Genomic DNA, 19,772 nt, shown 5'->3' on the forward strand with positions numbered 1-19,772 from the left:
GGATGTCTTCATTCTTCCCATTAGCAAGTTCACTGCACTGTCAGAAAAGAGCAGAACCAAGCCAGAGCCTCAGGGCCTCCTCTCTGCCCCCCACCCTGTGGACTGCCAGTCTGAATTGAAAGGTTCTGTGACACCCCGTTCCCTCAGGCGATGGCACATCAGGAAACCTGAAAGCAGGGCTGATGTGCGTTTGTGTCCTCTCATTCCTGTGGCCATGTTTATTTTTGTTGCCCTACAAGACATCATATCACCTGTTCAGTACCAATGACCCTATACCTCCCCAGGAGAAAAGGGATGAGTAAGCTGCCGAGCCTCAGAACTCAGCTCTCAAACAACTCTTCAAAACAGATCATACTTGATAATATTATCAAGAGACGTCAAAAATGATGTGGTTTTTATGCTCACAACTTTCATTCTAAACACGTTAATTAAAAATGAACTAAAGTACAAATGCATAAATGGCCACAGAATGAGAATGTGGGCCAAATAAGCATTAGTGTCTACTCTACATCACCCCCCAACAAATGCAAAGCACTTAAGACCACCGGTTTGACCATGGTTCTCTCCGTGTATCAATACAATGTTTCCTTCTCCCCACCTCTTTGTGTGGTCTCGTCTCCTCCAATTTAATGGAAGCTCCTTGAAGACAGATACTGTCAGTGATCTCTGACTCTCCAAGAGAGACAGTACCTGTTCTCTGAGAGACCCTGAAAGACGGCTCAAGATAGGTTTTGTTAAGGCCTCACCAAAACCCTGTATGCTTAGTAATCCCATCGACAAATCAAGATGCTGTAGTCAAAAGACGGTAAATAACTTACACAAGGTCACATAGCTAGGAAGTGAGTGGCAGAGCCAAGATTCAGATCTAAGTATCTCTGATTTCCAAAATGTCTGTTCTTTTCAGTGACAGCAGGCTGCCTCCCTATAAATGTTAAAATATAACTTAATCAAGATAGAAATCAAAACCTTTAGGAAGGCTGTGTCATGGGATTTTACAATGGAAGAAATACTAAGCTATGGAGCATACAGGTACAACTAGAAGGGGCAGAAGTAAAAGACAGTGACTTTCAGAATCATCCCTGAATGACTCCCCATCCCCAGAGACCAAGGAGCTTTCTCTACAATAGCTCTGTTAAAAAGGGGGATCTTGACACTGACAGAACAGAGTCACATCATCAACAAACGATGCCAGAGGTTAAAAATAATATTTAAACTCTATTCAATGTGGTAACAGAGAAGAGGGTACAAAAAAAAATAAAATAAAACGTAGGTTGGAAGCAAAAGGAGTCAGATCATAGGCATGTAGGTATTTTTTTTGGAAAATATATCCTGCAGTCTTCCACCTCTTAAGGCTACAAATACTGCCAGAAGCTAACTACGACAACGGGGTCTGTGCTAACAAGGGATACTGGATTCAGAAAAGCTTTCTGAATCATTCAGAAAGCTTTTTGTAAGTGCTAAACAGGTGAGAAATATAGTATCTGTCAGAGAACTTACAAAATACTGCCAATGTCATATCCATTTGAGTCATGATGAATAATAAATGAGTTGCTTAGCAACAAAAACTTTCTTTAAAAGAAAGCAAAAAAGGCTCATGAAAAAGTCAAATCTACCTAGAGGAATTATGAAAACAGCTCTATTTTGAGGTCACAAAGGCAGTCACAGGAAAACTTACGGGATGTAGGGAAACACCCAAAAGTTAAAGCAAAAAGACTTTAAATGATTCTTTTACAGAACATATGATTTTAATTTTTTTTTTACTCTTTAAAATACAGTACACTTAGAACATACATCCACACATATAGTACACTCTATTTTCAAGTTTAAAGTAAAATGAAAATTCCACATTTGAATATTTGGGTTTTTTCCCACATTTTAGGATCAAGAATACAAATTAACTTCAATCCGAAGTTAGTATTCTAAAAAAGGTATTGATTCTATAAATTCGTATTTTTTAAAAAAGTGATACTTTAAAACATGCCTTAAAACTATGTTTAAGAAGAGGGGACGGGATACCTCTTTTATCATCAATACATCAGTCCCAAGTACTAAGTTTATTTCCTAGATTCTTTTTTATTACATAGGCAAGACTTCGTACCACTTTAATACGATTATTTTTCTATATATTCATGCAAGTGTAGAAGAGAATGAAGGAATACACACGGAGCTTATACAAGCTCTCTAGAAAGGCAAAATCTGAGACATGGAAAGCACCATAAAATTTAACTTTACATATATTTATATCATCTAAGAATTTACAATAAGCACATTATTAATTTTGTAACACAATTAAATTTTGTTCAAAATACTTTAAAAAGTGGGGCGCCTGGGTGGCTCAGTGGGTTAAAAACCTCTGCCTTCGGCTCAGGTCATGATCCCAGGGTTCTGGGATCGAGTCCCACATCAGGCTCTCTGCTCAGCAGGGAGCCTGCTTCCTCCTCTCTCTCTGCCTACTTGGATCTTCCAAAAAAAAAAAAAAAAATACTTTAAAAAGTACTAAGAGATCAGCAGTTTGGGGAAGAGATGAGGGCTCTGTGACTTGTCTGACTGACTTCAGAGCTCAGTTTTTTTCAGGCAGAATCACCATCCTACTTACACTGAGCCATGCTACCTGCCACTGCGCAGCTATGAACGATGGGCAGGACCCTTAATCTGAGTTTACAGTACCCTTGTCTTTAAAATGGGGAGAGGGATAGCATCTGCACCTGAGGGGGTCATGGGGAGGCCTCAATGAAGCAGTGTCTACGAAGCACCTGGCACAGGGCCTGGAACACAGTCTGTTCTCAGTCAGTGTTAGAGGCTGGATGCTGACATGTGCACTGCTAACATCCTGGAAAAAGAAAGAGTAAGGAAAGGAGAAGAAGCCAAATGGAAGCCAAGCTACAGAACTTCTTCTCTTCACAGCGGAACTATGCCCAACAAAAGGACACAGGCGAGGGAAAGGCATCCTGAGTCTGTGTGACTAAAGTAAACCCAGGGGTTTTTACTGGGATTCAAATTTCTTTACATTACTGGATTTTAAAATCGCAAGTAACTCTCCCAGAAGGGACACAATTAAAATCTCTATTCAAAGTATGCTTGCTCTGGGGCACCTGGGTGGCTCAGTTATTAAGCGGTTGCCTTCAGCTTAGGTCATGATCCTGGAGACCTGGGATTAGTACAGAATCAGGCTGCCTGCTCAGCGGGAAGCCTGCTTCTCCCCCTTCCACTTCCCCTGCTTGTGTTCCCTCTCTCCCAGCCTCTCTCTCTCTGTCACATAAATAAATAAAATCTTAAAAAGAAAAAAATTAACCACGACAACAAAGTATGCTTGCTCTTCTCCTGCTTTTCTTTGCTTAGCAAACTCAGTACCATTAATTACCTCCTTCACAGTGTTAAAGACTGGTAAGCCCAGATGTGTCTGGCCTCCTTTCCCTGGAGTGGTTCCTCCGACCAACTGGGTGCCATAATCCAATGCCTGCTGGCTATGAAAGGTGCCCTATGGGGAAAAAACACAAGGCTCATGAGAAAAGACAGGCTGGGAAGCCGGAAGGCAATCTTCAGCAACCTGGAAGAGAAAAACAAATAGGTTAACTATTTCACAGAATGTGATAGATGCATCATCCAGCATTCTCAACAACCTGCTAAACCCAGCTTTGAACCTTGAAACAATACACTCCTCTGCAAAGCCAAAATAGGAGTTTTTGGTTTTGCTTTTCTTTTTTAAAGGAGGATCTTTTGGAGCACCTAGGTGGCTTAGTGGGTTAAGCCTCTGCCTTCGGCTCAGGTCATGATCTCAGGGTCCAAGGATCGAGCCCCGCATCGGGCTCTCTGCTCAGGAGGGGGCCTGCCTCCCCTCTCCTTGCCTCTCTGCCTCCTTGTGATCTCTCTCTCACTCTGTCAATAAATAAATAAATCTTTAAAAAATAAAAAATAAAGGAGGATCTTTTTCATTCCATCTGATGGCTGATGGTCAGAAACACCCATGTGTTTACTTAAAAATCCCTCCTTTTCACTGTACCTCTGTCAACCCCTGATGTCCTCACATCCACAGCTTAAAATCCATTGGCAGTCATTATAAATCCACAACAACCTTGGCTCTCACTTCAACTTCTACATCTGGCAAAACCACAATCTTGGTTAAATCCAGTCCCCTATCCACTCTAAGTAAAACTGCGCATGTGCAGCCAAGCAGAAGCTGGAGAGAAAACAGAACAGGATAACTGGTCTCACTTTAAATCAATGATCACTAACTTTAGGTGAGCTTTTAATGCTGCCCGGCCGATAGACTATAGTTTGCTGTCCATAATTCTCCCTCCTCAATCTCGGCTCTACAGACATTTGGTCACATGGATTCATTGTTATGGGAGCTTGTCCTGCACTTTGTATGAGGTTTAGCAGCATCTCTGGCCCCCTACTCAGTAGATTCCAGTACCATGCCTTTCTCTTCACCCCTACCAGCTGTTGTGATAACCCAAAATATCTCCACAAATTGAAAGATTATTTTTCACTAGGCTTCCCCTGGTTTTCCTCTTCTCTTTTTCTCTCCTCAGACTTCTCTTTTTCATATAAATTTGTACCCTTGGTGATCTCATCCCCTATCAGGGCAATAAACACCATTCATATGGCGACCCTTCCCATACACGCACGCGTGCGCACACACACACACACACACCCATACCCAGCCTGGACCTTTGCCTTGAGCTCTAAACTCACACTCTCGACTGCCTATGTCACATCTCCACTTGGAGAACTAGCAGGCATCTCAAACTTAATGTGCCCAAAACCAAATTCCTAATCATTCCTCCCCACACTCCACCCCATCTTGGTTAATGACAATTCCACTCTTAACAGATGTTCAGAACAAAAACACTGAAGCTATCCTTGATTCTCTATCTCACATCAGGCACACTACTGCACTACCTTCAAAATATAACTGACAATGTCTCAATCCCTTCTACTGCTACCATGCTGGTCTAAGTCATCATCAACTCTTGACAGAACACTGCCCCTGGCTCCCTTTCATCTTTCTCAACACAGCAGCCAGAGTAATGCTGTTAAGACATAAGCAAGATCGTATCATTCCTCTGATCATAACTGTCCAGGGACTTTCCACTTCTTTCACAGTAAAAGCCAAACTCCTTATACTGACTCCTAAGTCAATATTCAGCCTACATCCTCACATCAAAACTCCTTAAATGCCTGGCCTCATTTATTGTTCTCCCGCTGCTCATTTCACTCCATTCACCCTGGTCTTATGACTTCCACACACAACAGGCACAGTCCTGCCTCCGGGCCTTGCCATCTCTTTTGCCTTGAATGCACTTCCCTTCACATCCGCTGCTTTACTCCCACATTTCCCTTAGATCTTGACTAAGGTCAGGGTTCCCCTGACCACCTAACGTAAAATTCCCCCTTCCCCATCCTGATCACACCTCTGCACACAGTCACACATCTCTACATCTGGTTTATTTTTTCCACAGCATTTATACTTTCTAATATACCACATAATTTTGTGGTATGCTCTGTTGGTTGATTTTGTTGGTATGTTTCTTTCCCTCCCACCACTAAAATGTAAATTACACGAAGGAAGTGATTCTGTCTACTTTGTACACTGAGAGGTGGTACCTAACCCAACACATGACATATAGTAGACATTCAATAAGCAATTGTTGAAACTGAATGGCTACGTGGTCATTCTATAGGGACCTCAAAATGCAAACCCAACAACTCAAGTTCTTATTGAAGGCCTAATAGTCGGGGCTAAGACGGACTTCAGAAATTTCCTGATTCAACTTCTCCGTTTTTCAAAACAGGAAACTTAGCCTCAAGCATGTTAACTAACTTGTCTGAAGTTAATGATGGAGTTTTGAAAAGAACCACAAACCAATGCTCTCTCTTTAAGTGGTGCTATTCAAAGTGTCATCTGTAGAACCCTGCACATCTGCAGTGAGATAAACAAAAAAGAAAAAGAATAAAAAATTACAAAAAACAAGAATACAAAAAAACAAGAATAAAAAAATTAAAAAATAAGAAGAGAAAAATTAAATTAATTAAAACAAAATAAAAGAGAATGTTTGCAAACTTTTATAGCAATATAATATTGCTGCAACTTTTACTGTATTTTGCAAAAAATATTGATCTGCATTAGATTGGAAATTAAAAGCAAACAGACAACTGAACTGGTCTTTCATTCCAGACAGTTTGAGAAGCACTGCCCTAGATCACTACTTTGTTAGATAAATTCAAATGGACCAATTTTTTAGTCCTAATATAACGGTAAACAAGGTAAACAAGGACATTTCCTGTTAGTAAGCTTATTTTCCTTAGTTTTCCTATCATCACCAGTCACGAACATAAATCTTAATGGCTCAAATGGTTTGATGGCTCAAACCATCTTAAAGCCAATACAAGAAATTCCACCCACTGGAAGCCTGCATTATTGAAATCTACTCCAAAATACAAATATTCCTCATTCATATGGGGAACAATGTATACACTGAATAAAAGAACTAACAAGACACAATGTAGATTTCTTATGAAAATAAACCCTAAATTTCAGACCTTACTGTTATCTCTATACTAATACAATCTTAACTCACAAATCTGAGACAAGGAAAACTCCCAATTAATTAAATTTAAAAACAGTGAATGAGAAACAATGTACTTGCAGGTAACTGAAAGACACTGAAACCCACCTTGGATTTCAGTATTTAGGCAAACCACCACTTAATTCAGGAAGCAGAAACAGTTCCAAATATTGCTTACACAATGGGCAATGGCTCTTTTTTTTTTTTTTAAGATTTATTTATTTATTTGATGGAGCAAGAGAGATCACAAGTAGGCAGAGAGGCAGGCGGGGCGGGGGAGGGGGGAGCAGGCTCCCCGCTGAGCAGAGAGCCTGACACAGGGCTCGATCCCAGACCCTGAGATCATGACTTGAGCTAAAGGCAGAGGTTTAACCCACTGAGCCACCCAGGCGCCTCCGGGCAATGGCTCTTTTAAAAAAAGATCAGAGGTTAAGATGTCACAGGATCATATAAAATTTAGCAAACAAACAAAACAACATATATAATAAACTTATGTGAGGAATTTGGATTAATCAAAACACTTGATTATATGCTAACACAATTAATATATAATCAAAAAGGGATTGACTATGATTTTAATTGGCAAAGGATACAATGTACTTCAAATCTTAAATGAGCATCAATTTTCTTTAGAATATACAGATGTGGAAGTGATACTGATAAAATATATGGCTATCAAAATAATGAAACCAATTTTACCTATAAACAAAAATTTCAAAGTTTTGGGTGTTCCTGTTTTTTTTTTTTTTTTTTAAGATAGTAGAGGAACAGAAGAAGAAGATCCAGTTATTTCAGAAAAATAACACAGTATTATGTCCAATTACTTCAGAAAAAAGTAAAAAAGTGAAAGGACATTTTATATGAAACAACCTTCCAACCAAATTCATTAAAAAAAAAAAAACCTTGTAGAATTTTAAAGCAATTTAAAAACAAAAGTTACAGAAGTTTGGATATTTAGGTATTATCCTATAGATCAAAGTTTGGAAAACTACGGCCTAAAGGTCTAGCCTGCCACTGGTTTTAGAAACCGTTTTACTGGTACACAATCACCATTCACTGACATACTGTCTATGGCTGCTTTTGCTGCTACAGCGCTTTTGGGTCGTTGATACAGGATGGCCTACCAAGCCTAACATTTTCATCTGGTCCTTTTCCAGAATAAACTTGCAGACTCCTGCTCTGCAAGGAGCAGAGAATGGATATACCCGAATACCACAGAATGGACATGAAAATTCTTTTTTTTTTTTTTTTAAAGAGTATATTTATTTATTTGACAGAGATCACAAGTAGGCAGAGAGGCAGGCAGAGAGAGAGGGAAGCAGGCTCCCTGCTGAGCAGAGAGCCCAATGCGGGGCCGATCCCAGGACCCCGAGACCATGACCTGAACTGAAAGCAGAGGCTTAACCCACTGAGCCACCCAGGTGCCCTGAAAATTCTTTTAATTACAGAAAAATCATTAACTTTTAAATCACACAAAAAAAATCATGAACTGTTTTTATTTTGCCATGTCTTCTTTTAATAATGAAAGGGATACTCTGGGTTAAGGCTCATGGCTATCTTCTAATTGATTTGGTAGTATTCCTTTGTTTTAAAAAAAAATCCACATCTACTTTGGTGGAAGTACAAATCTGTACAAATGTTCTAAAGGGTAACTTAGTGATAGCTATTAAAGTTCTAAATACACAGGACCTTGAGATTCAATTTTTCTTTTATGAATCTATTTTATAGATTATATATAAATGTAGCATATACATTATGGAGTAACATGATAGGAAGGAGGGAAAGGACACTCTTCTGTTGCATTTTATTGTGGAATCACATTGCAAATATATTTAGAACTTAGCAAATTTTATGATATAAGCAGGGATAGGGAGAGAAAATGAATATAAATGAATGAGAACAAATTAAAATACTTCAGGCAATTTTGCTTGCTAGTCCCCTCAAAGACCATTTGGCTAGAGAAAGTATAAGATGAGACAAGTCAGCGTGCTGCTTCTTCTGTCTGTCTCGGTTCCCATGCACCTGAATGGGCTGGAGCATTTCCCCACACCATCCTGTGTTTAACAGGACACAAGCCATTCACTTTACCTAGCTTTTAATTAAACAAATGGTAATGTACTCCAAAGCTGGAGGAAAACCAGTGGTGTTAAACTTGCTGAAAGAGAGTATCTGAGCTTCCAACATAATGTACTTGTAGGAAGGGATTTTCAAGATAAGTTTAAACACAATTTTCATCTTACAGGCTGACTATCACACCAAACCCCCTCCTAAGATACAACTCCATCGCTGTAATGTATACTTTTCTGCAACAATCATATAACTTTTGCGATTATTAAAAAAAACAGAAAATAGTTTAATGTTTCTGTATCTGAAATATGCATCTTTATAAAACATCTTGACACATACCTGCTTACCAGTGAAACCCTGGCAAATAACTTTCGTATTTTTATCAATATAGAGATGTTTCCGGGAAGCTACATAGGAACAATGCCGAATTCCATTCTGTTGCACTGAAAAGTAAAGAAAATATGACACATTATAATTTCTTCAAACTTTCGGACCATGAACTGAACTTAGTGACAAAAAAAAAAAATCCTTTCATACAGAGGCTACCTTGTGGTCATGGCAACTTCAGATTAGACACGAAGACTACAGAAAGAGAGAAACAAACAAAAAAAAAACACCTTTCTATTTTCCAGAACACCCTCTTTACCAAGAACAATTATGCAGCTTGTTCTAAATGTATAAAGAATAGCTTAAGTTTATAACTGTCATTCCTCAGAAGGAAAACTGGGGCTCAAAGACAAATGACTCAAATTTAATCCAGGGATGGCAAACTAGTTATCACTTGTACTAACTATGTTTTTGCTAAACAGCCACACCCTTTGCCCATTTTACGCCACCTTTTTTTTTTTTTAAAGTTTATTTATCTTCTTAGTAATCTCTACACCCAGTGTGGGACTCAAACTCGCCACCCCAAGATCAAGAGCTACATGCTCTTCTAAGCCCAGCAGGCACCCTTTACCCAGCCTGTTTAAGCTCAACATCCGCATATAATACGTAAGCTAAGAGGTACACTTTGTTGGGAGAACTTGTAGGAACTATTCTGCAACTCATTCCCCAAAACTATATTAAATGTTAACATTAAATATTAAGATTAAACCTTAAATCAAAGATAAAGCTTGTCTAATATATAATCCAAAGTTACTTAATTTGATATCTTCTGATGTAAGACACCAGACCTTACATAAAGATGAGATAGGGAAACTAAAATAAATAGATGAAGGGAAAAACATGTAATAAACATCTAACTTATCTTCAGCAACTTACCTCAACAAAAACTGAGAAATCTATGTATTCATAACAGTTCACAGTATTTCAACAGTCAGTTGAAAGTAGGGCATAGATGAATAAAAATTGTGGGCTACTTTCTGACTACTTTTAAACCTTCATTTCAGGTCCAACTTGCTGTCTGTGTGGCCCATCCCTGACCCTTTCAACGTGTCAGGCCTTCTTCCTACCACTGAGGTAGCCCATCAAAGCTAGCTCCAGAAAAGAACGTCTCATCACTATTTGTCCAGGGTCCATTCGAGCTTTCTGTCTTGAATCACTGCCTCATGCCCTCCTAAATCCTCAGAACTTAGGTTCCATAATTGATTGCCTCTGGCCCTCCAGGCATCTCTTGAGTTGTCTTCAACTCCCATGTTAATGTCCGCTTCTAACTCTGAATTTTGGAATGTCCTGTATCTCTAGGAAAGAGACAGGCCATGATTTTGCTCTTACCAAGGGGAAAAGGAGTTTTCTGTGTGCATATGGATCTGCTGGGTAATAGACAGCTGCCTTCTCAGACTAGATTATGCTGAACAGGGAGCCATGAGAGGGCACTGAGGGTCAAGTCCTGCCACAGTAGGCACAGCTAAGCATCTGAACCCTGGCACAGCAGACACTACAAAGGGAATTTACGGCGTCAGGGCCCACCCCAGCCAGTGCTGCCACTTAAGGCTCATTCTTGCCTGTGGCTCCCACTTCTCCCAGCTAGAGACCCATAATCACTATACTTGTGGAAGTATTTCTGCCGCTATTCCTGGCAGAATCTGTTCCACCAGTCCTTCCTATTCCTGGAATCTTCAACACATGGTCCATCTATCAGAAGTTTTCGGACAGGATAACAGATTTGATTATAAGATCCAATCTTAAGATATCTGGAGCCCACACTTGCTAAAAGGAAATCCTTGCTTTTTGAAGGTTGGGCCTCCACAAGTATTCTTATACTCAGTCTTAAGAAAGGATCAATCAGTTCACCTCTCCTTCCACAGAGGCAGGGGTGGCCTGGTCACCCTGAGAAAAAGCAGGTCTGCCTACATCCATAAAGCATGACTCAATAGCAGAACTAAGATCACTCTCTTCTCCTACTCCTACTCCAGACCTACTGGATCAACCCTGTGGAGCTCAGGACTTCTAAACCCAAGATCTCTAGTGCCCATAAAAACTGCATCAGGAAGTGTGATGACTAGCAATTCACCTTCCAGTTTCCTAGCCCTTTGGTACTGCTCAGACTATGCAGTGACCCTGACAGTGTAAACCTTTGGGAAGCCGACTAGGGAGACTTGCTGTGTGCCTGTGTGTGCGCATGTGCATGTGATCTCCCACCTACAGCTGCAGTGAGCTGGAATTAATACCCTCTCATCACTTTGGGCCAAACCCAAAATCTATATTCAAACATAAGAAATTCCTGATCATATTTGGGCCTGACAAGAAATGTATATGCTGCCAGACCAGGTATCACTGGTACCGAAATGAGAGGTTGCTAGAATAGTCAAGAACATATTCCAGTTTCTGGAGTTGTCATCAATCGTTTATTCAATCAGCCATCGGGGAACACCTATGCCAAGCCACAAAGCCAAGTATCAAGGATAAAGTATTGAATAAGAGAGTCTCAGCCCTCAAGGAATTCACAATCCACCTGAACTGATATAAAACAGGCCATAAGCACACAGTATGAAAAGTACTGTGGCAGGAATAAGCCTTGGACATTTGGGGCATATACACTCTGGGACACCTGGGTGGCTCAGTCAGGGCAGCATCTGCCTTCAGCTCAGGTCATGATCTCAAGGTCCTAGAATCAAGCCCCTCATAGGGCTCCCTGCCCAGTGGAGTGTTTACTTCTCCATCCCCCTCTTTCTTTGTCCCTCCCCCACTCTCTCTCCTAATAAATAAATAAAATCTTTAAGAAAAAAACGTCCTCTGAAACCCAAAGGAAAACCTGAGGCGCCCCCAGCAAGCCATGATGGTACTCTATAATCACCACAAATGGTCTTTTAATCCCAGAAACTTGCCCCACACCTGATGAACGTGCCTTAGCCCTGGATCTTGCACCAAGTGCACTCTTCCAGCTACCGCGACCGTGAGGAAGACCTAACCCACACAGACTGGCTGTAGTACACTGTAATTCTCCTCACCTTAATTTCTGCCGCCTCTACAGCTCTGAGATAGAAATAATGCAAAATATGCTTACACTCCAAGTCAAAGCCACCAAATTCTAAGTTACTTGCATCATTCTCCTCATTCTTCCCTACTTTATAATATCCAAAATCCAGAATCACGGGTTGCAGGCTCCCCATGAAAGCAACCTGTCCTCAACCCCACCCCTGCACCTCTTCACCTTCCCTCCCACAATCTCCCCCCACCATTCTCTTTCTTTTTTTTTTTTTTTAAAGATTTTATTTATTTATTTGACAAAAAAAGATCACAAGTAGGCAGAGTCAGGCAGAGAGAGGGGTGGGAGAGGGAGGCAGCCTCCCTGCTGGGCAGAAAGCCTGAGGTGGGGCTCGAGCCCAGAACCCTGCTAGAGCCCAGAACCCTGCTAGCGAAGGCAGAGGCTTTAACCCACTGAGCCACCTAGGCGCTCAGCCCAGCTCTCTTTCAAGTGGGCTGGCAGCACACAAGCTCCTAGCTGCTATAAACATTAAATCTGTCAGACCAGCTCTTTGCATTTTCTTTCCCCACTTGATTTCCTCCCCACCCAAACCAAATGCCCTGAGTAATGAAAAATAGCCTCTTCCACTTCTGCTGAAGAATGCAAACTGATTTACAGTGCAAATCTTCAATCGTCTGTCTACCGCTAAAAGATGCTCAAACTACCAGGTATCTAGAATAAATTATTCCATAAAGTTAAAATCAAGAACATAGGGCATACAATAATGGTCAAACCATCTTGCAAATATCTCTCACATTTCAATGACAGAGTCAATGTACTCAACATCTCCCTGAGAATTTCACTAGCGTTAATTCATATAAGTTCACATTTAAATAAAACACTGCACCGTGAGGAATTCTTAAATCTTCACATGACATTCCTGACTTGTGAATATAATGAGGGGTGTTTAAGGGATCTGAGATTAAGAAGAATGGAACCTGCAAACACTTCCACGTGGTATATAGCACTTATGCCACACGCCGTAAGTGGGGGGAGGCACACATTTTGTTACTCCCTTTACTGCATTACTTCTAAGAAAATTATTTAAGGTTAAATTTAGTTCATGATTATTTCAAGTACCATCTATATACTCTAGAGCTTCTAACTGTAAATATAATGACTTTAAGGCCCATGTCTTGTATACCATGGTGTCTCCCATATGATACAGTGACTTACAGAGTTGTAGTACAAAAAATGATTCACTGAATCTCAGGACAGTCTATAAAAAGCACACTTATAAAAAGCAGAATGTCCTAAGTTCCATCTCTTTTTTTCCCACTTAGCAGAAAAACCTACATCCATTTTTGGATCATAGGCTTCCCTGGAACTATTATGAAGATTGTACAGAAGTCCAGCCCTAAATCCTATTAGCAGTCCTCAAAGCTCTTATCTTAATCCAGTACAAACTCCATACTAACTTTTTTTTAAAAAACAAATAAAATCCAGAAGCACTAATGTAACACAACTGGACTATTTCACAATAGGAGAGTTAAGGCAGTAACAGACCACGAAGAGTCTTCTCATAATATTTAACAGACAAGGAAATAACTTGGGCAACAGGAAGCACCACCAAGGTAGAGCCCAAAGCCTTACAGAAAAACAGAATAAAGGTCATGAACAAGAAACAAAACTAAAGACAGACAAATGATAAATCAACAGACGATGAGATCTCTAACTTAACTAAGAAAATGAGCATTTTAAATTAAATATTAGGGCAACGGGAAGGCCTGAGGCTGGACACCAGGAAGAATTTCCCAATGAAGGCCATAGCTGCCACACCTTGGGTCACCTCCAGGGAAGGTGGTGGTGTCACCTTCTCTTCAAATTCTTAGAAACGAAGGCCTAACCCTGGGACTGTATCCCGGGAGCATCTGAGAACTGCTCTGAAGAATCAGACAGGTCTGGGCCTGAGTTTTTACTCTGCTGCTCACCAACCACTGACCTGAAACAAATCTTTTGATTTCCCTTAACCTCAGTTTTCCCTTCTATAAATGGAGTAGCTGCCCATAACAGCACCACTATTCTGTGATTGATATGAGATGATGATTGGGTAAACTGGGTAGCAAAGTAGCTGGTATGCTCCCAATATTGGATGCACATCCTACATGAACACAAAGGTAAAACTATTTCCTAAAAAGAAAAAACATATGATTCATATTTTAAAATAAGTCCAACGTTGGGGTACCTGGGTGATTCAATCAGTTAAGCATCCGACTCTTGATTTCCGTTCAATCAAATCTCAGGGTTGTGAGATGGAGTCCTATGTCTGGCTCTGCGCTGAGCATGGAGCCTGCTTAAAATTCCTTCCCTTTTCCCTTTGCTCCTCCCCTCCTTCTCTCTCTCACCCTCTCCCTCTAAAAAAAAAAAATCCAATGATTTATTTTATATATCTCCTCATGCATATCCTATGTTTATCAAAAATAGATTAATCCATGTCTACATGTAGTGTGTACAGACATACTTGTAAATTTTAACCATAACATTTTTAAAGGAGCAGCCTCCCTGTAAAAAAAAAAAAATGGGGATAGTAATACTATGTACCTCATAGGCAATATGAGAATTAAATGAGTTTATAACATAAAAAGCACATAGAACAATGCCTAGGGTACGGCGAGTGCTATTTCATTATTAGCTCTCTATTATCATTATGATTACCAATGCAGAATGAAAAGACCATACTGCTTCGAGGTGCTCTTTGTGCCAAGCTATCTGCGCAGTACTAGGAATTCAGGAGCAAACAAGATGGACTCAGGTCCTACCCACATGAAGCATCCTACCCTCTAAGACAGCTAAACAGTAAACAAAGAAACACAAAACTACAGAAGTTGCAAACTGTAACAAAGGCTATGAGAGAAACAGGCTGAGTAATGTGAGAGACATGTGCCTTCAAGAAGGGTGATAAATTTGTATCCGTTAGCCACATGCTGAGTCCTCCTCCCCAAAGAGAGCAAACACAGCATTCAGAAGATGGCTGTGGGATGCATGACGGGAGGTCGGGCCAGAGAGCACATGCGCAGATGTAACTCAAACCATAGCCTTGTATGATCAGGACCATGCTCCCAACCAGTAATCTGAATCTCTGTTCATGAAAATACTCCTCTTCGAAAGTCACCTCGCAAACTGTGTCCTTGTGTCCATGCATGCACTCATCAATAAATGGTTATTCATTAATTACATATATTATACATACATAATATATATAGGAAATCACAGTTCCTACCTATAGAACCTTATAGCAGAGTAACTCAGCAGCCACTTACTCCCAAACCCCAGACAATCCACTGTTCAAATGCAAAATTATATATTCATTTAATATTTACTTACAAATTAAGCTAAGTTGGCCAAAAGTGCCATATTTCATCAAATCTAAAATACCACTTAAGTACTAATAAATACTAGCAAGAAAGAAAAAATGCTGCCAATTTACTGTAGATACCATCAATTATAAGAAATATCCAATTTTAGAAATGTTACAAAGAAAAAAAAATGGGTCAATAGCAACATTCCTGTCCTCCGGTAAAATGAAATTGTTCTTCTATGCTTACAAAAATTATTTTGAACACCCCCAATTATGTTCCTACAGAAGAATGAGTTTGAGGTGAGAAAGTCGAATTGCTTTCTCATGGTTCCACTGGTACATTCAGATCAAGACTATTTTGTATTTCTGAAACAGAGATTTGGTCCTTAGATGTAACAGCAACAGACAGTAGTATCAGAAACATCACCGCTGAGGGTCCCTTTTGCCCAACTACACTTCTAAATGCCTGATTTCAAAAGTGGCTTACACAACTTGACAAACATATGGAAAAGGCAGGTGGTAACTTGGAGCAGGGTAGTCACCTGAACAAAACAAGGTGGCCAAAAAGGAAAAAAAGAACTAAAAAGAAAAAGAAAGACTAGAACTTCAGAAAAGGAGACTCACAGTATCACACAGCACATACTAGTAGAAAGAATACTGCAGAGTTAGAAGACAAGAGCTCTAATACCCATTCTGATATTGGCCAGGAAACGTTCTGGGTTTATTTCCTCGTTTGCCTAACAGATATGGGACCAGCTGGATTAGAAGGTTCACTTTCTGACATTAAAACCCCATAACTTGGAGACTCAAAAATACTGGCTCTTATTCCCCACTTATAAGATCTAATCTATAGGAACTCCTGGCTTATGTTTATTAATTTTTTTAATCCCCTGCCCCCGGCTTATGTTTGAAATGAGCTTGCCTAGCTTTATATTTCTTGAAAAGCTTTACTATCTCAACTTCAAGTGTGCTTATAAAATCCTTAAACTTTCTCATGGAAGAAATCTTCCTTATTTTTCACTTTATTTTCTCTCCCTACTTCAACTGGACTCTCCCTTTTTTCATAAACTATAAAACTGGTTTGGTTTGGTTTTCAGAAACTATAAAACAGGTTTCGTAAACTATAAAACCAAGCCAAATTTTTGGCTCCAAAATTTCTAAACATTCTAACAGGGCTCTGTAAGACATCTACAGATGTTTGAGTTTTGTTCTTGTTTTTCGTTTTTCCTAACTCAAATCAATATTGCAACACTTGTGACCTTTAGCACAAATGTACCATCAACTGAAACTTAAGAAAACAGAGGAAACAAAATTTGCTAGCCATCTTCAGGTCTATTACTAATCTTAGAGCCTAAATAATTTGTGACCACCTTTTAAAAAAGTTTATAAGGTGATATTGTTGTGGCTGTTTTTCTAATGGGAGTGGAAATGGGCTTAAACATGTGGCATGAGAAACAGAAGATTTCGAGGATTTAGAGGTTTTTCTGCATTAAACACTCTAGTCTTTCATAAATACAGGAGAGAACTTGGTTCAGATCTCAGACCTCTCCAACCCTTAATAACAGATTAATCACATGACTAGGACACACTCCAGCAACAGAAAGCTAAACTAGATGATCCTTTAAGGTCTCGTGGTCCTGACAGTCTAGGAAAAAAGAACTTCCAGCTCTGAGAAAAGGACCGCTAAGGGCAGATTAAAGATCCTGATTCTTTAGACACTTCGCTAGATTCTCCTCCTAAGACAGCAGACCTATCTGAGGCTAGGATTCTTCAGAAAATCTGATAAGCAGGACCCCAGGCGAGAATGACCTGGCTGTAACTAATCCCTTTTCAACCTTCCGCCTAGGACACCTTCAAGGGTCCTTTAATTATACAGTAAGAATCTTGAGAAAACTTTCCCAAATAAACCCAATTTTTTCCTACTTGCCAAAGTTATCTAGCCAGAGGTCTGTCCTCATGTTGTCGAGTTAAGGAAGTGCAACTACTGAGTGCATACTTATCCTGGCACACTTTTGGAATGTGATCTTCTCAAGAAATGAATGAAATCTGTCCAATATTCAGTACAAACAGAATTAGGAGTAAAGTGTAAGAAAGGAAGAAAGAAAGCTAACTTTAGTTGAGTGTGTATTACATCCCATGTGCCTTATGTAAATTGTTTCAACTATTCTGTACAGTGAACCCGGATTATCCTGTACTGCACCCTTTCTAAGATGTGCATTTTTTCACTTTTTAACATCTCTTAAATCTGGAAGCATCTGACAACTAATGGCTGGTCACGATTAAGAAAAGTCCCAGGGGGGGGCGCCTGGGTGGCTCAGTGGGTTAAGCCGCTGCCTTTGGCACGGGTCATGATCTCAGGGTCCTGGGATCGAGTCCCGCATCGGGCTCTCTGCTCAGCGGGGAGCCTGCTTCCTCCTCTCTCTGCCTGCCTCTCTGCCTGCTTGTGATTTCTCTCTGTCAAATAAATAAATAAAATCTTTAAAAAAAAAAAAGAAAAGAAAAGTCCCAGGGTTATTACACAGACTGTAAGGGGTTAGCCAGACTTCAAATGTGATTTGGTTTGATTCCAAAGTCTCTTTCTATACAGCTTACCTAACACAGAAGACTTTGAACATAGCAAGACTTTTTAACAGCGTTATTCAAAAACTAGCAACCTTGGGTATTAAGTTTTCAGGGAGTGAGGGGTTCACACCGCCTGGTGGAGACACTGCAAACAGTTGGTTAAAGTCCCAGCCAACCCTAAACTTGTAGGAGTATTCTGGGCTATGCTCACTCTGGGGTGCAGAACCCACCTTTCTGCTTAGTCTACAATTTGCAGGGAAAAACAAAAACAAAAACTAAGGGGCAGCCTTACCCTCTTCTCCCAATGTGCTACTAAGACATTCCTCCTCCTACCCCTCAATCCAGACTCACTCTCCCAGCTGAGTTAATCCTGGACCACCTCACCTCTCACTCCCAAACAGGGACAGTCTAGACGCCGCCCCCATGCGGCCATTCATCATCGCGGGGGGGCAGAGCACGCCCCCAAGTCTACAGGGCTCCCACACCCGAATCTTGGCTCGGCCACGCCACTTAACACACCTGCCCAGGTCATGTCCCACCCTACCAATCCAGCAAAGCCACTTCCACCCCAGGTGGTCCCCGGCTTGGGGCCGCACTCTCGCGCCTCCCAGGCCCCCACCGAGGTCCGGCCCCAGAGGGCCCAGCCGCGGCCTGGACCAGGATGTTGGGTCTGGCGAGGCCAGGAACTCGCGGAGGCCTGGAAAAGAGAGTCTCGGCTGGACTCACAGAGGAAGGAGCGCGATAGAAGGCGGGCGACAGCCATGCCGCTGCTGCCAGAGGCCATGGTCGCGGTGACAGCGACAGCAGCAGGAGCTGCGGTCATCCACCAATGACACTCCCAAGCCCCCGAGGACCTGGCAGGGGCCGAGGTTCCAAGAGGAAATGGTTGTCCATAGCAGTCGCCTGAATGAATTTCCCGCCACAGAGACCTCTTCGCCGAACATTAGAGATCGCACGTGGAGGGGGAAAAGGTATCTGAAACGAAGAAGTGGACGATAACTCGACCGTTCCCCGGAAATATGGCTATGATCTAACATTAATTACAACGGCAGCTTAGGGAAAACCCCATGCGAGGCCCGTCGGCGCTTAAGCATTATGGGAAATGTAGTTTGATGGTTTCGACCTGGTTGTAGTTTAAGAGGAGGCTAGCGGGAGGCGGAGCGAGCCGCAAAGCGGGTACTCATGCCGCGGGGATGGGGTGGCAAGAGGAATTAGGAAGTCGTGGCGAGATGGGAAGAGCAGTGCAGAACTCTCCGTGTTTCTAAACCAATCTGCTCTTCCATTTAGCTCGGCTGGCATGTGGAGAGGCTAATACTGCTTACCGGCCCCCGCTGTGAGGACCTGGAAGATTACCCACGGTAACAGCGCTATTATCCGGTGAAGATAAGAAGTGATGAGAAAGACCAAAAGCTACCTTACTGTCACTTAATTTCTTGGAATACGGATCTTTTGGTTAAACAAGCTATGATACAGCTTTTAAGTAGCACTAAATGAATGAGTCACTTTTTCCTGGGATCTTGGAGGACTGAAGTTACAGATCAAATATGACTGCTCCCTGTTTAAACCAAAGGTCACTGCTGTAAGAGCTTTAAAAGGAACCTCAGAGTCCCAGAGTCAAAGGGTAAACACAAGGTAAAGTAATCCATCTCCCTGCCTCCAACCATGTTCCTGAGATTCCTCATCATTTTCATCAGTGGAATTATGATTCTTATTGACTGAAGTAGTAATTATAATTTACACTGAGCTGTTTGATGTATGAGTGGAACTACCCAGTGGAGATTGCCCAATATTTCTTCTATGACCCAGATATTGTCAGTGCCAGCTTGGACTTGACTACTCACAAATCCCTCCTTCATCTAATGTATCG

General features: G+C 41.1%; 1 protein-coding gene across 1 annotated transcript in view; it reads right to left on the reverse strand.

Annotated features, from left to right (window-relative positions):
- Positions 1 to 18,767, reverse strand: part of SUCLG1 (succinate-CoA ligase GDP/ADP-forming subunit alpha) — a 32,442-nt gene extending 13,675 nt beyond the window's left edge. The window contains exons 1-3 of the mRNA XM_044261525.1: positions 18,632 to 18,767; positions 8,976 to 9,079; positions 3,362 to 3,478 (exon numbers count right to left, since the gene is read on the reverse strand). Coding sequence (XP_044117460.1) covers positions 3,362 to 3,478; positions 8,976 to 9,079; positions 18,632 to 18,728 — 318 coding nt within the window. The 5' untranslated portion in view covers positions 18,729 to 18,767. The remainder of the gene's footprint in view (positions 1 to 3,361; positions 3,479 to 8,975; positions 9,080 to 18,631) is intronic.
- Positions 18,768 to 19,772: the final 1,005 nt, after the last annotated feature.

The sequence above is a fragment of the Neovison vison genome, chromosome 8 (genome assembly GCF_020171115.1).
Source record: "Neovison vison isolate M4711 chromosome 8, ASM_NN_V1, whole genome shotgun sequence".
Lineage (NCBI taxonomy): Eukaryota > Metazoa > Chordata > Mammalia > Carnivora > Mustelidae > Neogale > Neogale vison.